We start from the raw sequence: 22,578 nt of genomic DNA, 5'->3' as shown, positions 1-22,578 counted from the left end.
GGCTATCCACACCAATTGCCACGCCGCACTGCCATTCCAAAGTGCCTAAAACGTTACAACAGGAAGAATACGCGAGGGGGGTAAGATGCACACCTTTTTATTCGCCCCAAGAAGGGGGAATCAAAGGAGAAGCGCTCCTCCACAGTACTGTGTGGAGTCCAGATAGTTCCCCCTACAAAAAAAAAAGGCGGTTTAATCAACCGAGACGAACAGGTAACACACCCCCATATGGACTTAGCCAAAGTGCTAGTGGTCGGCTGCGGAGGACTGGGAAATGAAGTCGTGAAGAATCTGATACATCTGAATGTAAAACACATAACCATCGTGGATCATGACACAGTTGAAGTGAGCAATTTGAGCAGACAATTCTTTTTCACATGTGATGACATTGGAAGAAGCAAAGCAGTTGTGATTGAAGAGAAGGTAAAGGAAAGGTACCCCTACATCCATATCACTTCCTTTGTGCAAAACGTAGAATCTTTCGACACAGAATTCTTCGAGAAATTCGACTTTGTAATGGGTTGCCTGGATAATATAAGCAGTAGGATGTACCTGAATAATGTAGTCTTTACTTTGCGGAAGGACGTCATTTACATCGATGGGGGAGTGGAGGGTCTTCGAGGAAGTGTTAAGATTGTCGACCGGGGGAGGCACTTCGCTTGCGTGCAGTGCACCGTGGGGAATTACGCCACGGGGGGAGACCAGCTAAACAACCGTTGGGACGACGATCTAGCCGAAGGGGAAACCGTGCCCGTGTGCTCCATTGCGGGAAGGCCAACGAACTTCACCCACTGTGTCCTGCACGCCATGCACGTAGCATTTGAACAAATCAGGAAAGAAAAGCCCAACGTGAAGGATAAAACCCACCTACTGTGGATTCACGAAGAAGCCAAAAGGAGAGCTACCCAATTTGACGTCGACCACGAGGACTACCACGTAACCAGACAGATCGTCCAGAACACAATCCCAACAACCATCAGCACACTCATGGTGATTTCTTCACTAATGGTATGTCAGATGCACAGCATTGCTTCGGATATGTGTAGAGGAAATCTACACGTGGTGTCGAGTCGGACACACGACTACAGCGACATCCTCTATGTTGGCGAAAACGGGTTCTACCTGCTCCATTACAAGATATATAGGAACCGACACTGCATCATATGCAGCAGAAAACGGATTCATGTTGTTTTTAAGCGGAGCGACAAATTCAGCCAGTTTGTTGAATACATTAGGAGGGAGTACGAACTCGAACGGATGAGCATTTCTACCCAATCCACCATTCTGTTCATGGCGTCCAAGTGGTTTGTGGGGAAGGACTACGAAGAGAGACTCAACGCCACTTTCGCACAACTCGTGGACAGGGGCGAGCTGAAGGAGCGCGACTACCTCAACGTCCAAACGGAGGGCGACACCAGCTTCGTTTTCCTCCTCGACTTGGAGTGAGCAGTTAGCACAACTGCACTCCACAACGTAGCTAATTTGGTAGGGTAGTCAAGTCGTTCAGCAAGTTCGCCAAAACTGCGCGTTCAAAATTTCGCCGTCCGGGAGCAGCCTCTGCGTGTGGCAATACCATGGGCCTTTTTTTTTTTTTTTTTTTTTTGTTCATATTATTTATTTTATTTTATTTTTTTTTTTGTGCGCCATTTGTAATAGCTTTTCACCTGAACGGTTCAGGCAGCTAGCTATATTTTTGTTCATATTTTTTTTTTTTTTTTTTTTTTTTGATGGGGGAAGGCGCATTTTTTAACCACCTCTTCGCAGGTAAAAGGGAGTTTGATCCTTCTAACGAAGCAGCGCATGAGTGACTTACACACGTGAGAAGGTATGCTCGTTGGGTCAGTTCATCTTCCTGCCAGAGGAGTGGCACATCCCATGTCGACATCGCCACGCAGAATTCGAATGACCCACTCATACAGTCTATATGTGGGTGCCCAATCCCCATGCATGTAACTTTGTCCAAACTGGTAGGGTTCATTTTTGTGACTCACCTTGTTAGCCCCTGTAACAGTGTGAAGAGAAGTAACCGCAGAGGTGAAGCTCTCGTTTGCTTCATCCCCCGGAGTGATTTCTTTTACCGAAGGAATGGCTTCCATGGGGGGAGGAAAGCGAGGTGGAGGAGGAGTTGTGGGATCAGGAATGGAGGAAGCCTCACTATGAATGACTCCAGGGGGGGTGACACTAATGACACGGTTGCCACGTCTGTCATGAATACCACGAATAGTGGTAATACCTGCAGTGCCGCCCTGCGGGAGGAGTACCTTGAGAGGATGCTGAGCGAGGGGGACACGATATACGCGCTGAGCTCGGGCAGGGACGTGAGCGCCATAGCGGTGGTGCGTATGTCGGGCCCCCTGAGCAGGATCGTGCTGGAGGTGCTGTTGCAGGGGGGGGAAAGCAATCAAATACTCGGTCAGGGGAACAGTGAGGGGTGTGGTGAAGCAAATGGTGAACCCCCCATAGACAGTCCCTCCAGGAGGAAAAAAACAGAGTACAACCTCGACGAAGTAATAAAGCTAAGGAAGCACCTCGAAGAAAGAAAAATGTACAACGGGGAAATATACAGCAATTGCCACGAACCGATCGACCAGATAATGTATACCTTTTTTAAGAGTCCAAAGTCGTATACAGGAGAAGATGTGGTTGAGATCTACTGTCATGGATCTCCCCTAATTGTGAACGAACTTATGGACGAGATCGAAAAATTAAATGCCCTTTTTAGCAACCTATTGAAATATGAGAAGGAAAAGTATTATAGCCAAAATGGTAAGAAGGAAAATTTCACCTGCACATATTCAGAAGAAATTTGGAACAAATTATTAACCCCAAGAAATGATGCTTCTTTTAACAAAATAAGGTTAAGTATGAAGGGCGAATTCACCAGAAGATCTTTCCTAAATGGAAAAATGAATTTACTCCAAGTGGAGGGATTGAAGGAGTTACTTTGGTGCAAGAAGAAGGAACAAAAAAAAATTGCGTTGAATTATTTAAAAGGACATGCAAGGAACGTCTACTTGACGCTGCGGAATAACATGAAAAAGCTTCTGCTGTACACACAGGTTAAGATCGACCTGGAGGACGAACACTTATCCTCCAACGAGGAGAGAAGCTATCTGAACGAATTTGTGAAGCTCCATCTGAACAACGCAATTGGAAACATTAGGGATATTCTGATTAAGCCAAATGTGGAAGACCTAAGTAACCCCCTGGATGTACTCCTCTTCGGGCAGGTCAATTCTGGAAAGAGTACTCTGATGAATCGCATTTGCCGTAGTGATGTTTCCATCGTTACGAGGATTAAGGGGAGCACCATTGACGTGGTACAGAAGGGGATAACCGTTGGGGGGAGGTCTTACAACTTTTGTGACTCTGCGGGAGTTAGCGAGCATGTCCTAAGGGAGGAATTCCTACGTAGTGGCCACCCCCGTGTGGACACCCCACATAGGGCACTTGAACGCATGGGCGTAAAGAAGACACTCAAGTATCTGCGTAAAAGTGCCTGCGTCTTAATCATTCTGAACGTGAGGAAATACGAAGAGGAGTTGAAATTTGCCCTTTCCATTTTGGGCAGCAAATTTAAAAAGAGGAAATCCACCACGGAGGAGGCAACAACCCCCCTGCCGCATTTCATCATCTGTGTAAACAAGTGTGACTTATCCATTGATGAAACGCACGATCAGGTGAGGAGGAACATATGGGAAATCCTAAAGAGGGACTTAGAGAATCCCCACCTGAGAAGAATTTACCAAAATATTTGGCAGACCATTTTTTTCGTTTCGTCCAAGGAGGGGCACAACGTGGACGCGCTGTTGGGGGGCCTCAACGAGGTGATGCAGGCACGGTGTAGAAGTGGGCATGACAGAAAAAAGGAAGGAAAAAATGCAGGAGTTGACTTAAGCTCCCCCACGTTCCTCCCCTTCGAGAGGCACAAGACCCACCTGCGGAGGGCACTGAAGCACCTCCTCTTTATAAAGCGGCACAGACACCTCCTAACTTTTGACATAATCGCGGAAGAAATAAAGCTAGCTGTTAAAGCCCTCAATGGAATCATTGGTGGGTTCAGCCAAACCAAAATACTAAACGAAATTCTAGACTCCTTCTGCGTGGGGAAGTAAGTTCTCACCAATGTGCAAACATGGCATATTTATACAGAAAAAAAAGAACGGCACATGGGGCAATGGCGCAAAGATGCAGCTTCACCGAAGACGATTAGAAGAACTTCACCCCCAACGCCTTCTGCAGGACCGCCTTGACCCGCTCCACGTAATAGTAGTAGAAGTAATACTTTTGCGCGTAGAACCTGTACGCGTCGATCAGGAAGAATTTGACTCTCACTGCGATTCCGCGTGTGGGGGTCACATCATGGTTACTACTCGGTGACGTCGTGCCAGGGGGGGTCTCCCCACACCCGTCAGCAGCACTTCGATCTACCCTGTCAGCGAAATGAAAACCACTCAATTCATGAACTTTTTTCAAACTACCCAAATGACCTGCTTCTTCCTTCACGCTTTTAACATTACAGATCGGAATGGCACTTAGGGGGGTGGAGTTATTCTCACTTGTGTGGGGCGGAAAGAGAAAGCTTCGTAGACCATCCAGGTGTTCCATGTCTACACTTCTTAAGCTCACTGCCATATCAACTTGGAACGGTTGTTCACACTCGGTTACGTCTGCATGGCCGTCACACATGTGTGTATTCTCAAAAAGGTTAATCACATTTCTCATTTCGCTCATGACTTGCTTCGTTTCTGGTGCGGCTTCTTCCATTTGGTTCCCCTCTAAGGGGGGTTCTCCAGTGAGCGCATTTCCCATGTTCTTCCCGAGGGGAAGCAACTCCTCCTTATTCGGCACAGCCTCTTGCGTGGGGGCCTGCACGACATCGTCATTAACCTTATGAACATCGCAGCTGATCGTCCCCAAGTGGTTATTCCCTGCGTCTAGGAGGGCACTTTGCATGTGAACTTCCTCCCGTTTGGTCTGTAATTGGCTGCTCACCTTGAAGTCCAAGTGGTCCCCCTCGTAAGTCATCCACTTAGGGGACAAAGCTAGCTTAACAATCTTCCAAAGACTTCCAGAAATCTGTTGCTGAAATTCGGGGTTCGAAAGGATAGAAGCAAAGAACAACTTACTCACCTCCTTTGTTTTCTTATCCTGCATGGCGTTCAGGAGAGCATTCTGAACGAACAGAACAGAGTTGTTAACCACTTGTTCGTTGTTGAAAATTTCATCCCGTATGACTTTTCTAACATTACTTGTTACACTTTCCGACTTGAACAGATCGTTCAGCCATTTTTTTGACGTATCGATTGCGATGGGTAGGTGTATGGCCTCCGCCAGTAGGTGGTATACTTTCGTTTGGACTTGTTCATTATTGCACAGGTAGCTTGATACGTCAAGGAAGACACTTCTAAGGTTATTCCTGACATGCTCTGTTTGTAGTACATCTGTGAATACATTTCCCACTTCAGTTTTTGAGTTTTGCAGAATATCCAAGAAGAATTTCGTGGTGGCACTTTTGTTCTTCTCGTCATTTACTACACTATACAACAGATCGTCCACCATTCCTTTTAGAATTGTCTGCGTGTTGGAAGAGTTCTTCACCTCTGTAAGTAGCTTCTCTATTTTGGACACAACGTATCTATTCATAGAATCGCCCCAAAATAGATGCACAGATGCAAAAATGAGACTTACCAGAATTACACAGTTGGCTAGGAAAATATATTTTATAAAGGCCATATCTCTTTGGTATTTGTTCAGTAGAATTAACACTTGACTCATCTGATATGGGTGACGTCCAATGGGGTGGTACAGAACGGACCTTCTCCTGTGAACTCCCTTTCCTTTTTGTGTCATTCCACTTAGGGAAGGAAGTTCATTGCGCTTCATCTTCGCGCTTCTGTATTTCCTCATGTGCGGTGCCAAAATTGAACTTTTGATCGCGCTCTCCATGGAGGGGAACATTATCCTTCTCCCCAACATCGGGGGGGCACTGCACGAGTTGGTTTCACTAGGGGGTCGGGCAAGCCCATGACTAGCAGTGCCTCCCACGGGAGAGGCACCTTCACCCGCCTTACTTCCATTCGCCTCTCCCCCACGGGGGCAAGCGTACATCCTTGCCGCACACCTCACCCGAAAAATGTTCCTCTTCATTATACTCATAGGGTCACGTCAGGGGTGGGCCTTATTTTCTTCCTCACTTCGGTCAGATAACTGTGTGTGCGTGTGACGGAACGGGTTTCCTCTAACCTGCACACGTGAAATCGGCTGTGGCGTTGCGCTGCCTAGCTACGTGGAGAAACCAATTACGCATTAAGGAAACTTCTCCTCTCCCCCATACACCCTTGCACCCCATGACGGGCTTCCACTCAATTTGGACTCATTCCTCCGTTGGTCCTCCTCTCAGGGTGAGACGTGCTGGGAACCACCTTTGCTTAGGTGCAACGTGAAGGGAAGGTCCGGGGGTATCTCCTCCAGGTGTAACGTCCTCTCACTCGTTCTGCTACACTCCTCCCTGTGTAGCCTTTTACAAAAAAAAAAAAAAAAAAAAAAGCGAAAATTTTAAGCCTCCTTTTTTTCAGATTCATCACATTGGCATTATCACGCACCTCTGAAGGTACGTGGAGCGTGAAATGCGTGTTCCCTTTTGCCTCACTTGAGGCTCCCACAAAAGGGGAAAGCGCCACAAATGAGGCAGAAGGCAACACGACCTCACCTCACGTCACTTGGTGAAGTCGCACGTTCGGATGGCAAAAACACAAACATTAAAAAAACAAAAAATCCTACAAAAGGTTAAATCCGAAGGGAAGCGCAAATTAAAAAATTAAGAAGCAGCACGAAGTAAATTAAAGTGCCAAAATGAGCATAAAAGTGAGCAAACCTTACGCAGTGAAATGAAGAAGGGACTAATGCGGCAAAAAGAGGATGTAGCCAAAATGCACATTAAAAAATATAATGCGCGGAGCAGCCCCTCCCCCTGCATGCAGCAAAAAAAAAAAAAAAAAAAAAAAATGTATATAAGAAAATGAGAAGGAAAAAAATAATAAAATGACAACATGGTAAAATTGTTTTTTTCTTTCGCTTTGGCTTAAATTTCTTTCCGTTTTCTTCTCGAATTTTTTTCATTTTTTTTAATCCCAACCCGCGGGACTTAAAAATAAAGGCCTAACTGACGTGGCTGCTCTCGCAACTTGGGGGACGCGCTTTAAGCTGCACGGCGAACATAATATCATACAACAGCATTTGTGTACACGTGTATGTAAGTGACTATGCCTTTGCCATATGTGTCCCTTTAAATGCGCATTCACGCAGATGAAACGCGACGGAAACTGCAAAGAATTGTTGCCCAGCCTGTTTCTTACATGCCTCATAAATGGGACACTCCGTTGTGAAAAGAGAAGTGAAAAAAAAGCCTGCTAAAGCAACCACTAATCTGTGCACACAGGTCCTCCACCAAGGCTTCCTTCTGTGAACCTCCCCGTTTTTTTTATTCTTATTGATAAATTTATTCCCCAGCTGCGACCACATACAGTTTGTTGCTCCTCGTACGTTCGTCGATCACCCACCTGAACTCCATCACTAACTTGATCCCCCGTGGGGATAATTTTTCCAATTCGTTAAATACCATCACAAGTTGGTGAAAAATAAAACACAAAACATAATGGAAAAATAAAAAAAAAAAAAGAAGAAAGAAATAAAAGAAAAAGAAAAAAGGAAGAAAAGAAATAACAAAAAATGAAGAAAAAGAGAGGGGAAAAATATTAAAAAAGTAAAGAGGAAAGGTCATTTTGTTTCTTTCCCATACACACACTGTACAAGCCTTAGGGTCCTTTATGCTTCCTCCGAAGGGGTGCAGGAAGGAACATTGCCCTCCCCCATCCAGGTGTTCCACATAAGATGTTACGTTATATTCGACCGTAACCTATATTGTTCCTGTGACCTGCAGTATTATTTGCTCCTCTTTCCCCCCTGTTAGGCTGTCTTGTATATGCAGCAGATTGTACTGTTGCACTTTCTGCTACTGAATCACCTATTGTTGATTCAATTGCTGAATCATATGTTGAGCCACTCTCTGTGGACGCATCGAAGTTGTGGTGTCCAGTTGATCTTCTGTTTCTTCTGTTGCTCCTTGCTCCTCCATTTCCAGAAGTGTGGTTACCAAACCAGGAGGTTAGTGGAGTGTACTAAGAAAAAAAAAAAAAGAAGGAAGCAAAGGAAGAGGTTGGGGAGGGGAAAGTAAGGGGGTGGAAGTGTGTATTACATATATATATGTATGTATATAAGGCATATAATGCAATGTAGTTTATTCTATTTTGCATTTGTCCCTTTATATAGAAATAGTGTCTATTCGTTATATTGTCTATATTTCGATTATAACTGTCTACTTACTTTATATAATAATAATGGAAATGCTGTTAGTCCGAGTGTGCCAAATATAGAAGAAAGGCTTGCCGTGGTGGTGGCGGAACGAACAGCTTCGTCCGCTTCACGCAGCAATTTTGATTTTTGCGCGATTTCTGTCTGTAATGGTCCTTCTATATGGGAACATGTCATCTCCTCCTCTTCTGTAGGTTGTGGTTTACATTCTTGTATTAGGTGTTTCAGCGCATCACAAAATACGTAGTACTTGCTATTATAGTCGGAACAATATTGATCATCCGTACTATGTTCCTTCACAGCACAATTTTGTTCCACAGTCCTACATGCTAAGGAAACTTTAGTTAGATAGCCGAACCAGTTTCCCTCACAGTTTTTCTTATCCCCCATTATCTTCTGTCTTACAGTACTATAATCGTAATAATAATCGAACACCCGTTTCCTCTCATTGAAGAGGTCCCAGTTTATATCCCCACAACTAATTTTACAATTTCGTTTTTCATCTATTTCTTCTATTGACTTACGAAGAAAGTTCTGTGATCTCCACGATGTGCTGTATGCAGGAATGCTGGATAGTTTATGCCCTATCCAGAAATATAAAAAGTCGCAATACTCATTATAGAATGAATGCTGGCCCTCTTTCATTCCAGCTATATAGCATATTGCTCCTTCAATATTTTCAACAGGATCCCTTCCTCTGTTAAGTGAACTTAGATATGCCTTTATAGTTCCCTTCTTTTCATTTGTACAGGTCGTTCCATTACTTTCGATTTTACCATAGAAATTTGCATTTGAGGGTAATTCCTTTAAATGCTGCTCCTGTAAATATGTAATTGGCAAAGATGAAGAGTGTGGAATATATATATGTGTGTCCCTATTCATTTATTCTTTTTTTTACTAATTTTATTACATCAAACATGTATATATATAAGAAGGTATTATATATATGTGCACATATTATATGTTCTCCTTTATATGTGGACACATATTATTCAAATGTCCCACGCTTCCTTCCCCCCCTTTAGAATAAGGAAGGAATAAAGTGGTATTACCTCAGCCATTCTTTTTTATGTATGCACGTTCTTCGTATATACTGCACTTTAGGAAGTTGTGCTGTTCACATATATGTAATAGCACAGTATCGAATTTATTGAGTGCTTTTTTTTCTTCTGCTGTGTACGATGAATGATTATTTCTCTTCTGTTGTTGTGTGTACGATTATGATTATGAATATGGAATGAATGAATATGAATATGATTATGAACATGAATATGGAATTGTTATTTTCTTAAGAATATATATATGTTGTTTAACATTTTCAAGCAACGGTAACACATACATGTGCATATGCATCCAAATCATTACATATGTGCACATATATAATTTAAGGTAAGAACAGGTAAGAACGGGGGTACGAATGAGCGAAGCCCCCAAAGGGGAAGTCGCACAATAGAACAGGAGCAGAAGGAAGGAAGAAGGAGGAGCAGAAAGGAAAAAACATAAGAATCATATACTTTATGCATCTTCCATCCATGCTCCGTACTACAGATCCGTAGGTTAATGTTTATAATATGTTAGTCTATTATTTACCTGATGTAGCTATTACGTATATATATAGGGGAGTGTAAATTCTTCTTTCTTCTTTTTTTTAATAGGAACTTTTAGTATGTACATTATGAATTTGATGCTTTTAATTGTTAATATTAAAGGAGGAGTGGTTGTTAAATGTTGTTAACACATATATATGTAGTACAGTTCATATATGTGCATAGAGAGCACATTCTGTTCCCTATCCTTCCATCCATATGCACATTTTCGTATATGAACATTGTGCAATATATATCCTTCCCATTCGTATATATGCTTCATTAACTCATTCGCTCCATTAGATGAGCTACTCCAGTTAATATTTATAACACATGTACACATGTATGGAGGGAAGCACAATGATCTACATATGTGAATTGCACAATATGGCACATATGAACAATTTTTAACTAACTCCCCTTCTTAGATAATACTAAAGGAAAAATTCATAATACATGTTGAAAATTACGCTAACATGGAAGTTGCACTCCTCTATAAACATGTGGATACAAGGGGAAGCATGTTTAAGTAATAATATAACATTATAGTAACCACATATAGTTGAGCAATGTAGTACATGGGCAGGGAATACATCAGTAACCTAATTTTTTCCCCTCCTTCTATTCCTTTTTTAGTTCTGTTATTCCATTAAATTTTGTTCATACTACTGACTGCATTATATACATATGCTGATCGGACGCATGTGTGTATTATCACTATTCAAAAATTAACGAATGTGTAACAATCAGGGAAGAGTGCAAGAATTTGACACATACTCATCAATAATCATAATCATATTCATAAGCATAATCACTATCGAACGGGGCACAATTCCTTATACTCTCTTCTTTTTTTAATATATAGAGGAGTTTAATATAAAATTATATATATATACACATATAGAAGCACATATATATGAAACCATGTCATCAGAAACAGTAAGGAGAAGAATTTTAAATTATATATCCTACCTATGTAAAAGTAGCTATGCACACATAATACACTTCATGTGTACACGCCAAACTTCCCTGTACATAATATAATGAATATAAGGGGTGCATACATATATATATAGGTGATCACAGATATATGTGCACTTACATATATATATACACACGTACATATATATGTATATATATTCCACTCTTCCGTCTTTATCAATTATATATTTGCAGGAACTATTTCGGGATATTTTACCTTCAAAAACAGGCTTCTATGATAAATTCGATGTGGGCATAAAAAAATGTGGAGATGGTTGCACAGATAATGTAAGCGGGACTCTAAATTCAATTACTAATGAAGGTCGCAGGGATAAAATTAAGAATGCATGGTACTATGTTAACTACATGTATAAAGACAGGGACAATGCGAAGACTACTGCCCCTTGCTATTTCCTATATTTCTGGATAGGAAACAAATTATCTGAGCTCCCTGCGGAAGCCAATTTCAAGGGTATCCTATTTACTATCTGTTCATTAATAAAAGATATATATGGGAACCCAGAATGTAAAGATATATGCGCTAATATTGACGAAGTCACTTTCAAAAATAGAAAAATCCTATTCGATTTCTGGTACGACCATCCTACTGTACTAACACTGTTAGAGCATAGTGGGCCTAAGGGTATTACGAAATGTCAAAGTTACCTGCAGGACGTAAGTATAGCATATGAAGCCGTAAAGGTAAGTTGTACGAACGGGGGATCATATGATTACTGTAAAAAATTTTGGAATAATCATAAGTCAGGCATTGAAGAGAAACTATCAAAATTGAAATCTGAATTAAAATCATTACAAGACAGTATAGCGCACGAAGCACAAACAGCACAATCCAAACTAGAAGATGCTGTACGTTCCGCCACCACCACCTCTTCAATCACTTCCATCTTTGGCACTTTAGCAACAATAGGTACCCCTTTTTTATTATACAAAGTAAGAATCCAAAACTTAATATTAAAAGTGAAATAATATAAGTAACAGTATTTCCTTCCATAGACCCCTTATTTCCCTTTCCTTCCTCCTCCTTAGACCCTTCCTTACAACTTTCTTACTCCTTAGACTCTTTTCTTCCTTTCTTAGACCCCTTTCCTTAGACCCTCCTTCCTTAGGCCCCTTCCTTTCCTTCCTCCTCCTTAGACCCCTTTCCCTATAAATCTTTCTTCCGTTCAGTATAAACCATGGTCTTCCTTGTTTGGTAAACATTCTGGAAATGGAAGAAAAAACACAAGAAAAAAAAGAACAATTGGGCGGAACTTTGGTTCGTCCATAGAAGACACCTTAACAGAATATTCCACAGATTATTCAACAATAGATGGAACAGTAAGCTCTGCTGCACACGCGAGACCATCTACCACAGGAGCGTCTGCCAAAGGAAGGGCAGGAGGAAATAATGAACGGGGTCACCGGAACAATATAGGTTACCAAAACATGTAATGTAACACATCGTATGTAATACACCGTTGTTGTGTAACACCTACAGGGGAAAAGGATTGAAAGGGGAATGTTCTTCCTTCCTTTCCCCCTCCCTTCGGAGGAAGGAAGGGACGCACATAAATAAGTGCGCATATTTTATACAATGCAAAGAAGCAAGGGGGACCTTTTCTTTCCTTCCCTTTCCTTCTTTTATTTTTCCCTTCTTTCCTTTCCTTCGTTCTTTCCTTCTTTTCATTCTTTCTTTATTTTTTTTTTTATTCCTTTTCCTCATATTTCTTTCCTTTTTTTTCTCTCCTACATTTGTATGTATGAATAATGACCCTGCATGAGGAAGGAATAGTTCCAAAAAGAGGCGCGGATGCGCAAAAAGGTCCTGACATTTTTGAAAAAATATTCATGTATTTTAAAAAACATAAAAAAAAATTTATAAAGTCAAAAAATTTTATAACAGAATGAATAAGCATTTTTTTAGTTCTTCAATAAAAAAAAAAATTTTACCAAACAAATCAAACTAAAGTGGGGAATAAAATTTTTTTTTTTTTCTTGGCTTATATTAATTACACATGAACGTGCAAACACGTTCATGCAATACAAAAAAAAAGAAAAATATTTATACTACACCCTAAACACGGAATCTGAACTTGGAACCTGTTCCTTAGGAACATCATCCTTAGAAACAAAGTCTTCGCCCCTAAACCCGGAATCTGAACTTGGAACCTGTTCCTCAGGAACATTTTTTTCTTTTATGAATTCACATCCCATGAATTCTTGAACCAAAATTTCAAAAAAGTCTTCCTGAACCAGTTTAGTGTCCCCTTTTTGACATTCGTCTAAGACTTCTAAATGAATATCAATAATGGTACGTCGACCTACACCACGGCGATCGACAAGTTTTTTTGGTTTTTTCGTTCCCATTGAAACAGATCTTGGTTGTCTGCCTTTCTTTATTAAGGTATATTCATGTGGACCATGTGCCTGGTCGTCCACATGAGGAAGGAGTTGTTCTTCCAATGTTGGAGAACCACGTACTTGATGAGCTCTTCGGTAACGTTTTCTTTTTTTACCGAGGAAAAAATACTGCAAAAAAAAAGAACGAACAAGTAATTTTTTCGGGTGTGAAATGTTGTTCACGCAAACAGTAATTACTACCTCAAACCCTAAAGTGTGAAATCGTACACATCTAAGGTTAGAAAACAAGGAAAGGAAGGGAAGGGAAGGGAAGGAAAAGAAAAGGAAAAAAGAAGGAAGGAAAAAGAAGGAAAGAAAGAAGAGAAAGAAGGGGTTCTTCTTTTCTTACCTTCCAAAGTAAGTAGCTCATTGCAGAAATACCAAGGAACACAGGAATGGTAGGAAGGTAGGGGGTAAGGAGGTCGGAAGGGTGGTCATTCTTTTGAATAAGTGGGACTGGAGCAGGAGGGGAGCCTCCGGTTCCCCCCCTCCCTGGATCACTTGTTCTATTTGTTGAAATACTTCCAGCTGATGATGTTGTTGTTGCTGTTACTGTTGTTGGAGGACCATCTGGAGCTTGTCTAGAGGAAGAACCGGCACTATTTTCAGTCTGCTTGTTGTCCTTGCCACCTCCGCCAAATGCATTGTAGGATTCATCGCTTTTTTCCTTAAAATTCAGGTTTAATTTCCGTTGGGGTGGGTTCGGTAAGGGCAGATCATCCTGACCAGGAACTACTAGGGCAGGAACAGGACCTGGAGCAGGGGCAGTGGAAGAAATAACAGGGGAAGAAGGAAGTTGTGCTTCGCCCTTAATTAAATCAACTTCAGCCATACTACTGCCTGCAACACCTTTAGGACCAGTGTCTCCAGTAGCTTCATGATGTTCATTGGAAGGAGCAGGGGGGGAAGGTCCTATTGGCAAATCATTGTCAAGATCATCGAAGCATGCACCAGGATCTACACCGGCATCCACAGTGTTGTCCTTACAATCTTCCTTACTGGGAGTACGCTTAGGAGATGATGTATCCTTACCTGGTTGTTCCTGAACAGAGTCCTTCGGAGCCGTAGTAACTTTGTCAGGTGGTTCCCCTGGTTCTTCTTTCTTAGTGACAGGTGCCGGTGCTTCGCTTGGTTTAAACACCCCCCGTTCCCCTTCCTCTCCTCCACTAACCGTTCCTTGGTCGCCAGGGTTGGGGGGCGGTGGTGGAGGAGGGGGTGGTCCTTGAGGCTGCTGTTGTTGTTTCTGTTGTTCTTCTTGTATGACTGTCTGAATGGTTTGTTCCAGAAACTTCAGCTCTGCTTGCCGCTCTTCCTCCATTGGCCCCCTAATTTTTTCTAAGAGTTCTTCTAAGTTTTTTAAACCAGCATTACCATTGATACCTTGACTCTGTGCGCCCTTATCGGCACGGCTAAGACCATCACCTGTAGGTGCACGGATCCGATCCTTCCTTGTCCTATAATCAGTACACCATGTATGTTTAGTAACAATGCCTACCCTTCCACTAATAACACTGTCGTGTAGAAGCTTCCAAACTTTCTCTAACATATCCGTCTGTCCTCTATAATTAATAGCATACGTCCCATATTCGCACTTAGCATAGTTCCCACCTGGATGAAGTATTGCCCTAACTGGTTCTACTGCCTCGAAGACGTGTTTCATGACTTCTTCCGGTGCACACAAAAACCGCATATATTCCATCCACACTTTTAAGAGATTACATAGAGGAATATTTTTCACTTTCTTCTCACATGGTGTTTTTCCGTCTTCGTTTTTATATTGATTTCCAACTTCCGTTACTAAAAGTAAATTCCTTACCATAATTTCACAGAAACTGTTATACTTACTCATATCACTTTGAACACTATACAAATCATCACATACGGCACGCAGTGTATCCCACTCCCCAAAATTCATTTTGTCATCCTCAGACACATTGTTGGAAAATGCCGTGAACCATTCCCCAATGGTGACTGCAAGAAGGGAGAAAGATTGTTAGGGCTGTTAGATGGGTAGAAAAGGTTGTTAGGGGGGTGAACAATCTAACACAACCTTCCTTAGGGATTATGTGTATAATGATGACTTACGTTCTTCGTCGTCATCGACAAATCCATCTTTAGTGATTGTACGTTTGGGACATTTGTATTGAGCTCCTTTCTTTTTTTCTAACTTCTTTTGTATTTTTTCTACCACTTTATTCAATACCTCCTTCGGTAATTTAGTGTCCTTCTCTATTAATTCCTGCAATTCATTCGGATCCCCAGATCCTAATAACTTAACAACATTCTTTTTCTTCACTACTGCGTCTGCACTCGTTTTTTTAGTTGGTGCAGTTCCTACACATTTTTCCCCATCACTCTTTATTTTTCTTATTCCTCCTCCTTCTCTTGTTTCTTGCTTTATCCATTTATCTATTTCCTCCCAAAAAAATTTTTTCCCAATATTTAAACTCCTGAAATCGATTTCATCGCATTTTTCATGTTCCGCCTGGACACCTTTCTGTAACAAAGTTCCTTCTATGGCTCCCGTCACAATTGGAGTAACCCTGTCCATATCACAGTGAGTCGCTAACATTTTTGTCATAGTTATTTTTCCTAATATACATCTAAGATAGGCTTGGAGTTCCCAATCTTCTTCTTTGATGTCTTTCCTTCTTTCCCACTTCCAGTTCCACTTCTTATGCCCTATCTTCTCCTCTTTCTCTATCAGTCCATCAATCCAATATATTATTTTTATTAACATTTTACACAAGTCCTTTCCTCTGTTCCTAGCCACTATGCCTCCGCTGTCCTCTTTATAATCACCACACAGTGAGTTTATTTCTGGGGCATCTTTCTGAACATTCTTAAGCATGTCTTTAAGCACATCTTCAATGTCTTTCCATATTTTAACCTATAGAAATAAATTCAAATAATGCATTAATATATATGTGCATAGTATTGTTCCCTCACCCCTTCCCTACATCATTCATATTATTTCTCAAATTTATATAGATGCATCTATCCACACATTGTACAGACATAAAAATCCATTACACATATACTTTCTACAAACACACTCTGCATACAATACATTCTGCACAAACACACACGAATCCTACAAACCGACACACATTCTACAAAAGTACACACATTCTACAAACCCACGCACATTCTACTGAGACACATCCCTCCCCATACTACACACCTCATTCACCATACCACACACCTTATTCTCCATAGAACACACCATATTCTCCACAACCACATCTAATTCTCCAATTATACACCTCACTTCTTACACATGTTGCACCACAATTCCCATACCCTAAACCCTAAACATGAACACTAAACTCCAAACCCAAAAAACTGAAGGCTAAACACACAATACTGAACCCTAAACCCTGAACCCTAAACTCTGAATCCTAAAACCTCAACCTAAACCCTAAATAGGCAACCCTCATCCCTAAACACTGAAACCTAAACACTAAACTCTGAACCCTAAGTCCTAAACCCCTAACCCTAAATCCTAAAACCTTAACCCTAAATCCTAAACATTGAACCCTAAATCCTAAACCCTAAACCCTAAACCCGAAGTCTTATTCATCAATTTTCCACTTATTCTCCACAAACAACACCCATTTCCCACCTTCCCTTAACCCGGAACCCACGTTAACCTAAACCAGGAACCCACCTTACCCTGAACCCTAACCCTAAAACTGGAACCCCCCCCTAAAATGTTCTTTCCCCTTCCCTCCCCGTCCTACCCTCCTTAGACCCATCCTTCCTTTCCTTTCTTTCCTTATTCCTTTCTTCCTTATTCCTTTATTACTTCTTTCCTTTCATTCCTTCATTCCCTTCTTCTTTCCTTCACCCCCTTCTTCTTTCCTTCTCCCCCTTCTTCTTTCCTTCATCCCCTCCTCCCTTCCTTCCTTAGACCCTTCATTCCTCTTTAGACGTCCCTTTCCTTCCTCTTCCTTAAACCATTCCCTTCCTTCCACCAACCACACCTAACAACCTTTCCTTGCATCTTTTAGTTCCTCTTTCCTTCACCCTCGTTCCTCCTTATGCACTGCTTTCCTTCCTCCTTCTTTAGACCCTCCTTTCCTTCCCCTCCTTAGACCGCTTAAACCTCTCATGTACTGCCATACTGATGTATGCAGAACAGGCATTAGACACATACAAATTTTTTATACATATACATTGTGTGTACACTATTACATTGTATACACATACACATTGTGCACACATACATTGCACTATGCAAAATATTATGCATTATATATGAAATATTGTACTTACATCTTTTCCAGCGGTTTCTTTACGTCTTATCCATCCACCCAACAATTCAAGGAAATACCTTCCTGCCGCGTTGCTTGCCGCTTTCTGAGTTGCCTTGTGTTGTTCCTGGACGTCTATTGGGACTCCAATCTTCACACTTATTTCTTGCTTTACTTGATTCAATACGTCCTGCATTCTCCCTGCATCTGTTGCTTCGCCTCCTGCACGTCCCCTTCCATCGGACCGCTCCTCCTCCTTTCTATCTTTGGCTGTCCTATTACATTTTCTTCCCCACGACAATTTATTTTTCTTCGTTACACTTATTAGATTTCTTGGTATTTGGTTGAAAATGTACCCTAGAACACTTACACCATCCACGTGCATGGACTCAAACCTTTCATACTTACATTCATTACACCCTCCCACTGTGCCCATCTTTGTGCATAACTCCCTCATTTTATCAAAGGCATGTGTCATAATATCGTCAGCTTCACAATACATATCTCTATACATATAAAACCATACTTTCATTACAGCACAGCGTGTGTAAGATCTTATTTTTTTATTCCACACACTCTGGTCCGTATCCACCATTTCTAACATTCTTATTTTCCATAAATTCTGTAATAGGAAAATGCACCATTCTCGCTCTTCTTTTGTCATTCCCCTTTCACCTATTTTAACATCTTTGCACCCTTCTTCCCCAACTAACCTACTATCTTCATCATCATTCTTCATGGTATTCATGAATTCGTCAACATATCCCTTGAGTTTATTTAATAATTCAGGCTGCAAATAGAAAAATTATACATGCACATATCATTCGTCCCTTATATTTTCATATACTATATTTATTGGAGCTTAAATGTACAGGTAACAATTTTAATACAAAGCTAAGTAAATTTCCGATGTCCATACATACCGCACCGTTCTCCTTACTCTTCCCATTTGAAGTGTACCACTCCTTCACCAACGCCTCAAACTTATTCTGCGAATCCATTTTTTTTTACCACATTATTCAATAATTTATCTACTTATCATATAGGAATAATGTTCTATCAAATATTACACATAACGTACTTCCTTCATCCATATCAAAACTCCCTATGATTGATTCCTTCCAGAAGTAGTATGTGCGGAATTTTCTTTTTCCATTCATTTTTTTTTCACTCTTCTTTCGCTCTTTCGTTCCTTTTTTCCTTTCTTCTCTAACTTATTTCTTTTTTTTCCTTCTTTTTTTTTCTGTTTTATTCATCCTTTACAAAGCAACATTATTGTGCATGTGTTATATATGCATTACTTTGATCGTCATGAAGCACATTATTTCATTCGTCGTTATACAGCACATTATTCCTTTGTCATATTATTTGTTCTTTTTTTTTATTCTGTTTTATTATACAACTTTTACACTTAGGCGCTTAACACAATGCTTTTTTCCCCGTGAGAAGTTATTCTCCGCATAAATTCCCTCCAAATTAATGTTACAAACAATTTGGCACCAAAAAAATTAACCGAAAGAATTACCTAAAGAAAAAGAAAAAAAAAAACTTAGATCGCATTATTGTCAGGGAAAAAAAAATATTTCACTCACCATGGAATTTATTAACTATGCAGTTTTTCTAAGGAAAAGAAAGTTCTTATCAACACAGTCCGAATAAATAAATTGCGATGAAAAAACAAAGGGTGCATAAGGAACTGTTGAAACGCACTTGCTATAGTAGAATTCCACCTGCAATATGGGAACAATTTTTTTTTTTTGCTCAACTAAATTAACGTACCGTTAGAAATACTCTCCCGTATACCTCCCAAAATTTGCATTCTTTTTTTTTTTTTTCCTTTTCGAACAAATGTGAAATATTAGAATAAGAGGGAAAACAGTAGAATGTTCCCCTCTTGTTTTTCTTTCATTGTTTATTCACATATGTTGCATATACCTTATTTTGTTCGGTATAAGTTATTCCCCTAAAAGGATGAATCTCCTCCTCTTTTTTCCTTTTCCTCCTATGCAACCTTTTTCCCTTTTTGCATAATTAAGAAAAACTGTTAGAATAAATTAATTGCCACATATAAACACTTCCAAAGAAAAAAAACTAAGGAAAAATTATTTCTACAAGAAATACTTAAAAAAAAATAGGGGCCAATGGAATACGCTAACAATGAAATTCTGCTTAAGGAGCAGTTGCTAAATGAAAGTTATCACCAGTAATTACGCGCATAACTGGAATACCAATCGGAGTGTTCCACATTTTGTTCTCCACATCCAAATGGAGAAGGAAGTGTACCAAATTTGTAGATGTGCCATCGCCACCTTCATCATCCCATATTTGCGCATAAGTGTATGTGCACATTATAGATCACACACATACCTTTTATAAAGCACATACCTCCCATATAGCGGACTTTTCTCATATATTATGTTCGTCCTTAGGGGAATTTAAGCCCTTTTTTTACGATAAGAAACTGTTCTCTGTAGGAATTATCCCATAGGAATTTATTCGAAGGAGGAATTGATAAGAGGTAGACTGCTAAGTGGAACTGCCCTTAGCGTATAATTCAATATTGGGGAAATTCCATGCAACCTGGACGTGTATCATTCCTTCCGGACTTAGAGCTAGAATCATAAAACTGAACATCCCTTAAATTCTTCCGCTCACTTCTCAAAGATATGAGCAACCATCATTAGGAACATCATAAAATACTCTATACTGGCCTTCCGGCTGAATATTAATATGAACATGCTTCACATTATTTATGCACATTTTGAAGTGAGGTAGCACATGTAGTAGGAACATTTGTAACGTGCGAAAACTCATACAACCACTCTCATGTTCCTACTACTTCTTTGATATATGCTACCAGTCATTTTGTATGTACTGTCCTTTAATATTTATTAGAACTCTTAGGGAAAGTGCACCATATGTTTCATTTTCCCCGCACATTTATGTACTCCTCTGTTTATAAATTATTACACAGTCCTATATACTCCGCTGTATAACCTACCCTCTACTCACTGATAGTATGTCCACAGCCAAATTTGTACTTTTTCCTCTGTCCCTTCGGATTCTCTATGTATGTGGTTCTTGCAGATATATGCCCTTAATGTAACGCCATAGATGCCTCCCACAATTTTAACATTAGTAATACTCTCCCCCATTCCTTCCCCCTTTTTCCTTCAATCATTTTTATTCCTTCCTAAGGAGCCAAATAAAATGTTGTTTCCACAGTATAGAGTAACAAATTGTGTATGTCTGCGTGCTAAACATACACATACCTTTCCAGCCAAAAGAGGAGTTTGTCAGTTCCCACATATATGTGGTTTCTAGTGTTATGAACATTTTCACATTGTAATACCACACTTCCGATAATGAGTTTATGATATTATATCAGCTTCCTTCTACTAGGTATATTATTTCTTTATTAGAATGGTCCACTCTCTTCTGCTATATTCCTTTTAGTTTGAAAGAAATGGCGGAAATACGCGCACTTTCCTTACCTTTCTGGATAAGTCATGCATGTTAGTTCTTCCCAGCGTCCCCCAATTTATGTCTATTCCATATTACACTCATACTGCGCAGTAATTTGTGCAGTATTCAATGTACGGAAGAATTTCTTCCCTATGTATAAATTTTAGAAGAAGCACAGGAACCCTACCTATAGTAGCCTTTTGTAATCTGTTGCTACGAATATGCGAACGCATCATCATGCAATAGTGTTTGTGTGACAGTCCCCCCTTCCAAATGTTCATCTAATATTGCAGGAGTTAGTTTCTCCTTAATATATATAGCAACACCAATATCAGCATACTCCCCCTTTTCTTCCCTGGCCCCCTATATATTTTTGTTCTACATTCTATTACTTCCTGGTAACTCATAGTAACTATAATTCGTCCCACTATTCGTCCCATTATTTGTCTCAACTGTGTTGACTTTTAATCAAAGTTCCCTTGTGCCCACCCGCGCCCTTTTTAGAATGATGAACTTCTATTCAGGGAAAATTTTCTGATCCTTCTTACCCTGAATCTTCTAAAACCTTTTAACCCTCCCTAATAACATTTTAACACCCCATAAAACACTTCTAAACCATTCTAACAACCTCCTCTGAACGCCTTTGAACCTTTTCAAACCTTTTAAACCCTCCCAAATTCTTTGAACCCCCTTCTGTACACAATTTGTGCATAGTACATGGTAACATATATTATTTTTCGAAAGTTCCTGAAATTTAAATTAGAAATAGGAAGAAGGGAAAAGGAAATGAAGGAGTCAAAATATATACTTCTACTGAACAATTATGAAAGAGATAAGAGTGTATTGCAGAAAATGTAATTATAAAGGGTATGCACATTTCCTTTTTTTTCCCTTACATATAATAAACACAGTTCTCTTTGTATTAGATTCCCTTTCTTCTATTCATTTCATAAATATGCGCACATTATGAAATATGACTAAATGTGTGTATTGGGGAAGGAATAAAATTCTCTATATATGAACTGTATTATGCACGAGTGAACAATACTTTAAGATCCCCTCTTCAGAAGGAACAAAACATAAATTAATAGTACGAGCAGAATTTCTTATCAGGAAAGGAATCACATTATTATTATTACATATATATATATGGGAGCTGAAAAGTGTATAAATAACAGTGGAATGTTATTAGCAATCACCTACACTACAATAATATAAAATAAATGAATGAAGGGACATATGGAAAAAGTTAGTATTCCTTACACTCCTCCTTAGACATTCCTTTCTCTCTGTCCTCCTTAGAACCCTTCTTTTCATTTAGTTCTGCTTCTTATATATATATTTTGCTCTTATATATATATTGTTCATAAATATATATTTTTTTTTTTTTTTTTGTGTTCTTCCCTTTTGTACTTTAATAATAAGGGGAGAGAGAAAAAGAGAGAAATAATTCGACATACATACATATGTATGTATAATAAGGTATTATTCATTAAAAAATGAGGAATATGTGTATT

General features: G+C 39.9%; 5 protein-coding genes across 5 annotated transcripts; 3 read left to right on the top strand and 2 right to left on the bottom strand.

Annotated features, from left to right (window-relative positions):
- Positions 1 to 228: 228 nt before the first annotated feature.
- On the top strand, positions 229 to 1,446 carry PCOAH_00011390 (Ubiquitin-activating enzyme; the record flags this gene model as incomplete). Its single annotated transcript, XM_020057948.1, has 1 exon — positions 229 to 1,446. One exon carries the CDS (start codon positions 229 to 231, stop codon positions 1,444 to 1,446), a length of 1,218 nt encoding a protein of 405 aa, XP_019913433.1.
- Positions 1,447 to 1,943: 497 nt separating this feature from the next.
- Positions 1,944 to 4,115, top strand: PCOAH_00011380 (GTPase; the record flags this gene model as incomplete). The annotated part of the gene is made up of 1 exon (XM_020057947.1): positions 1,944 to 4,115. The coding sequence occupies one exon, from the start codon at positions 1,944 to 1,946 to the stop codon at positions 4,113 to 4,115; it is 2,172 nt and encodes a 723-aa protein (XP_019913473.1).
- A 94-nt stretch (positions 4,116 to 4,209) lies between these two features.
- Positions 4,210 to 6,159, bottom strand: PCOAH_00011370 (Uncharacterized protein; the record flags this gene model as incomplete). The annotated part of the gene is made up of 1 exon (XM_020057946.1): positions 4,210 to 6,159. The coding sequence occupies one exon, from the start codon at positions 6,157 to 6,159 to the stop codon at positions 4,210 to 4,212; it is 1,950 nt and encodes a 649-aa protein (XP_019913521.1).
- Positions 6,160 to 10,883: 4,724 nt separating this feature from the next.
- PCOAH_00011360 (KIR protein) lies at positions 10,884 to 12,392 on the top strand (the record flags this gene model as incomplete). The annotated part of the gene is made up of 3 exons (XM_020057945.1): positions 10,884 to 10,898; positions 11,136 to 11,918; positions 12,096 to 12,392. The coding sequence occupies 3 exons, from the start codon at positions 10,884 to 10,886 to the stop codon at positions 12,390 to 12,392; spliced, it is 1,095 nt and encodes a 364-aa protein (XP_019913557.1).
- Positions 12,393 to 13,007: 615 nt separating this feature from the next.
- PCOAH_00011350 (SICA antigen) lies at positions 13,008 to 16,569 on the bottom strand (the record flags this gene model as incomplete). The annotated part of the gene is made up of 5 exons (XM_020057944.1): positions 13,008 to 13,469; positions 13,690 to 14,093; positions 14,175 to 15,311; positions 15,426 to 16,230; positions 16,525 to 16,569. The coding sequence occupies 5 exons, from the start codon at positions 16,567 to 16,569 to the stop codon at positions 13,008 to 13,010; spliced, it is 2,853 nt and encodes a 950-aa protein (XP_019913587.1).
- Between the last annotated feature and the right edge of the window lie 6,009 nt (positions 16,570 to 22,578).

The sequence above is a fragment of the Plasmodium coatneyi genome, chromosome 5, assembly GCF_001680005.1.
Source record: "Plasmodium coatneyi strain Hackeri chromosome 5, complete sequence".
NCBI lineage: Eukaryota > Apicomplexa > Aconoidasida > Haemosporida > Plasmodiidae > Plasmodium > Plasmodium coatneyi.
Note: the sequence above shows the minus strand (reverse complement) of the source record. Positions and strands in the feature narration are given on the sequence as shown.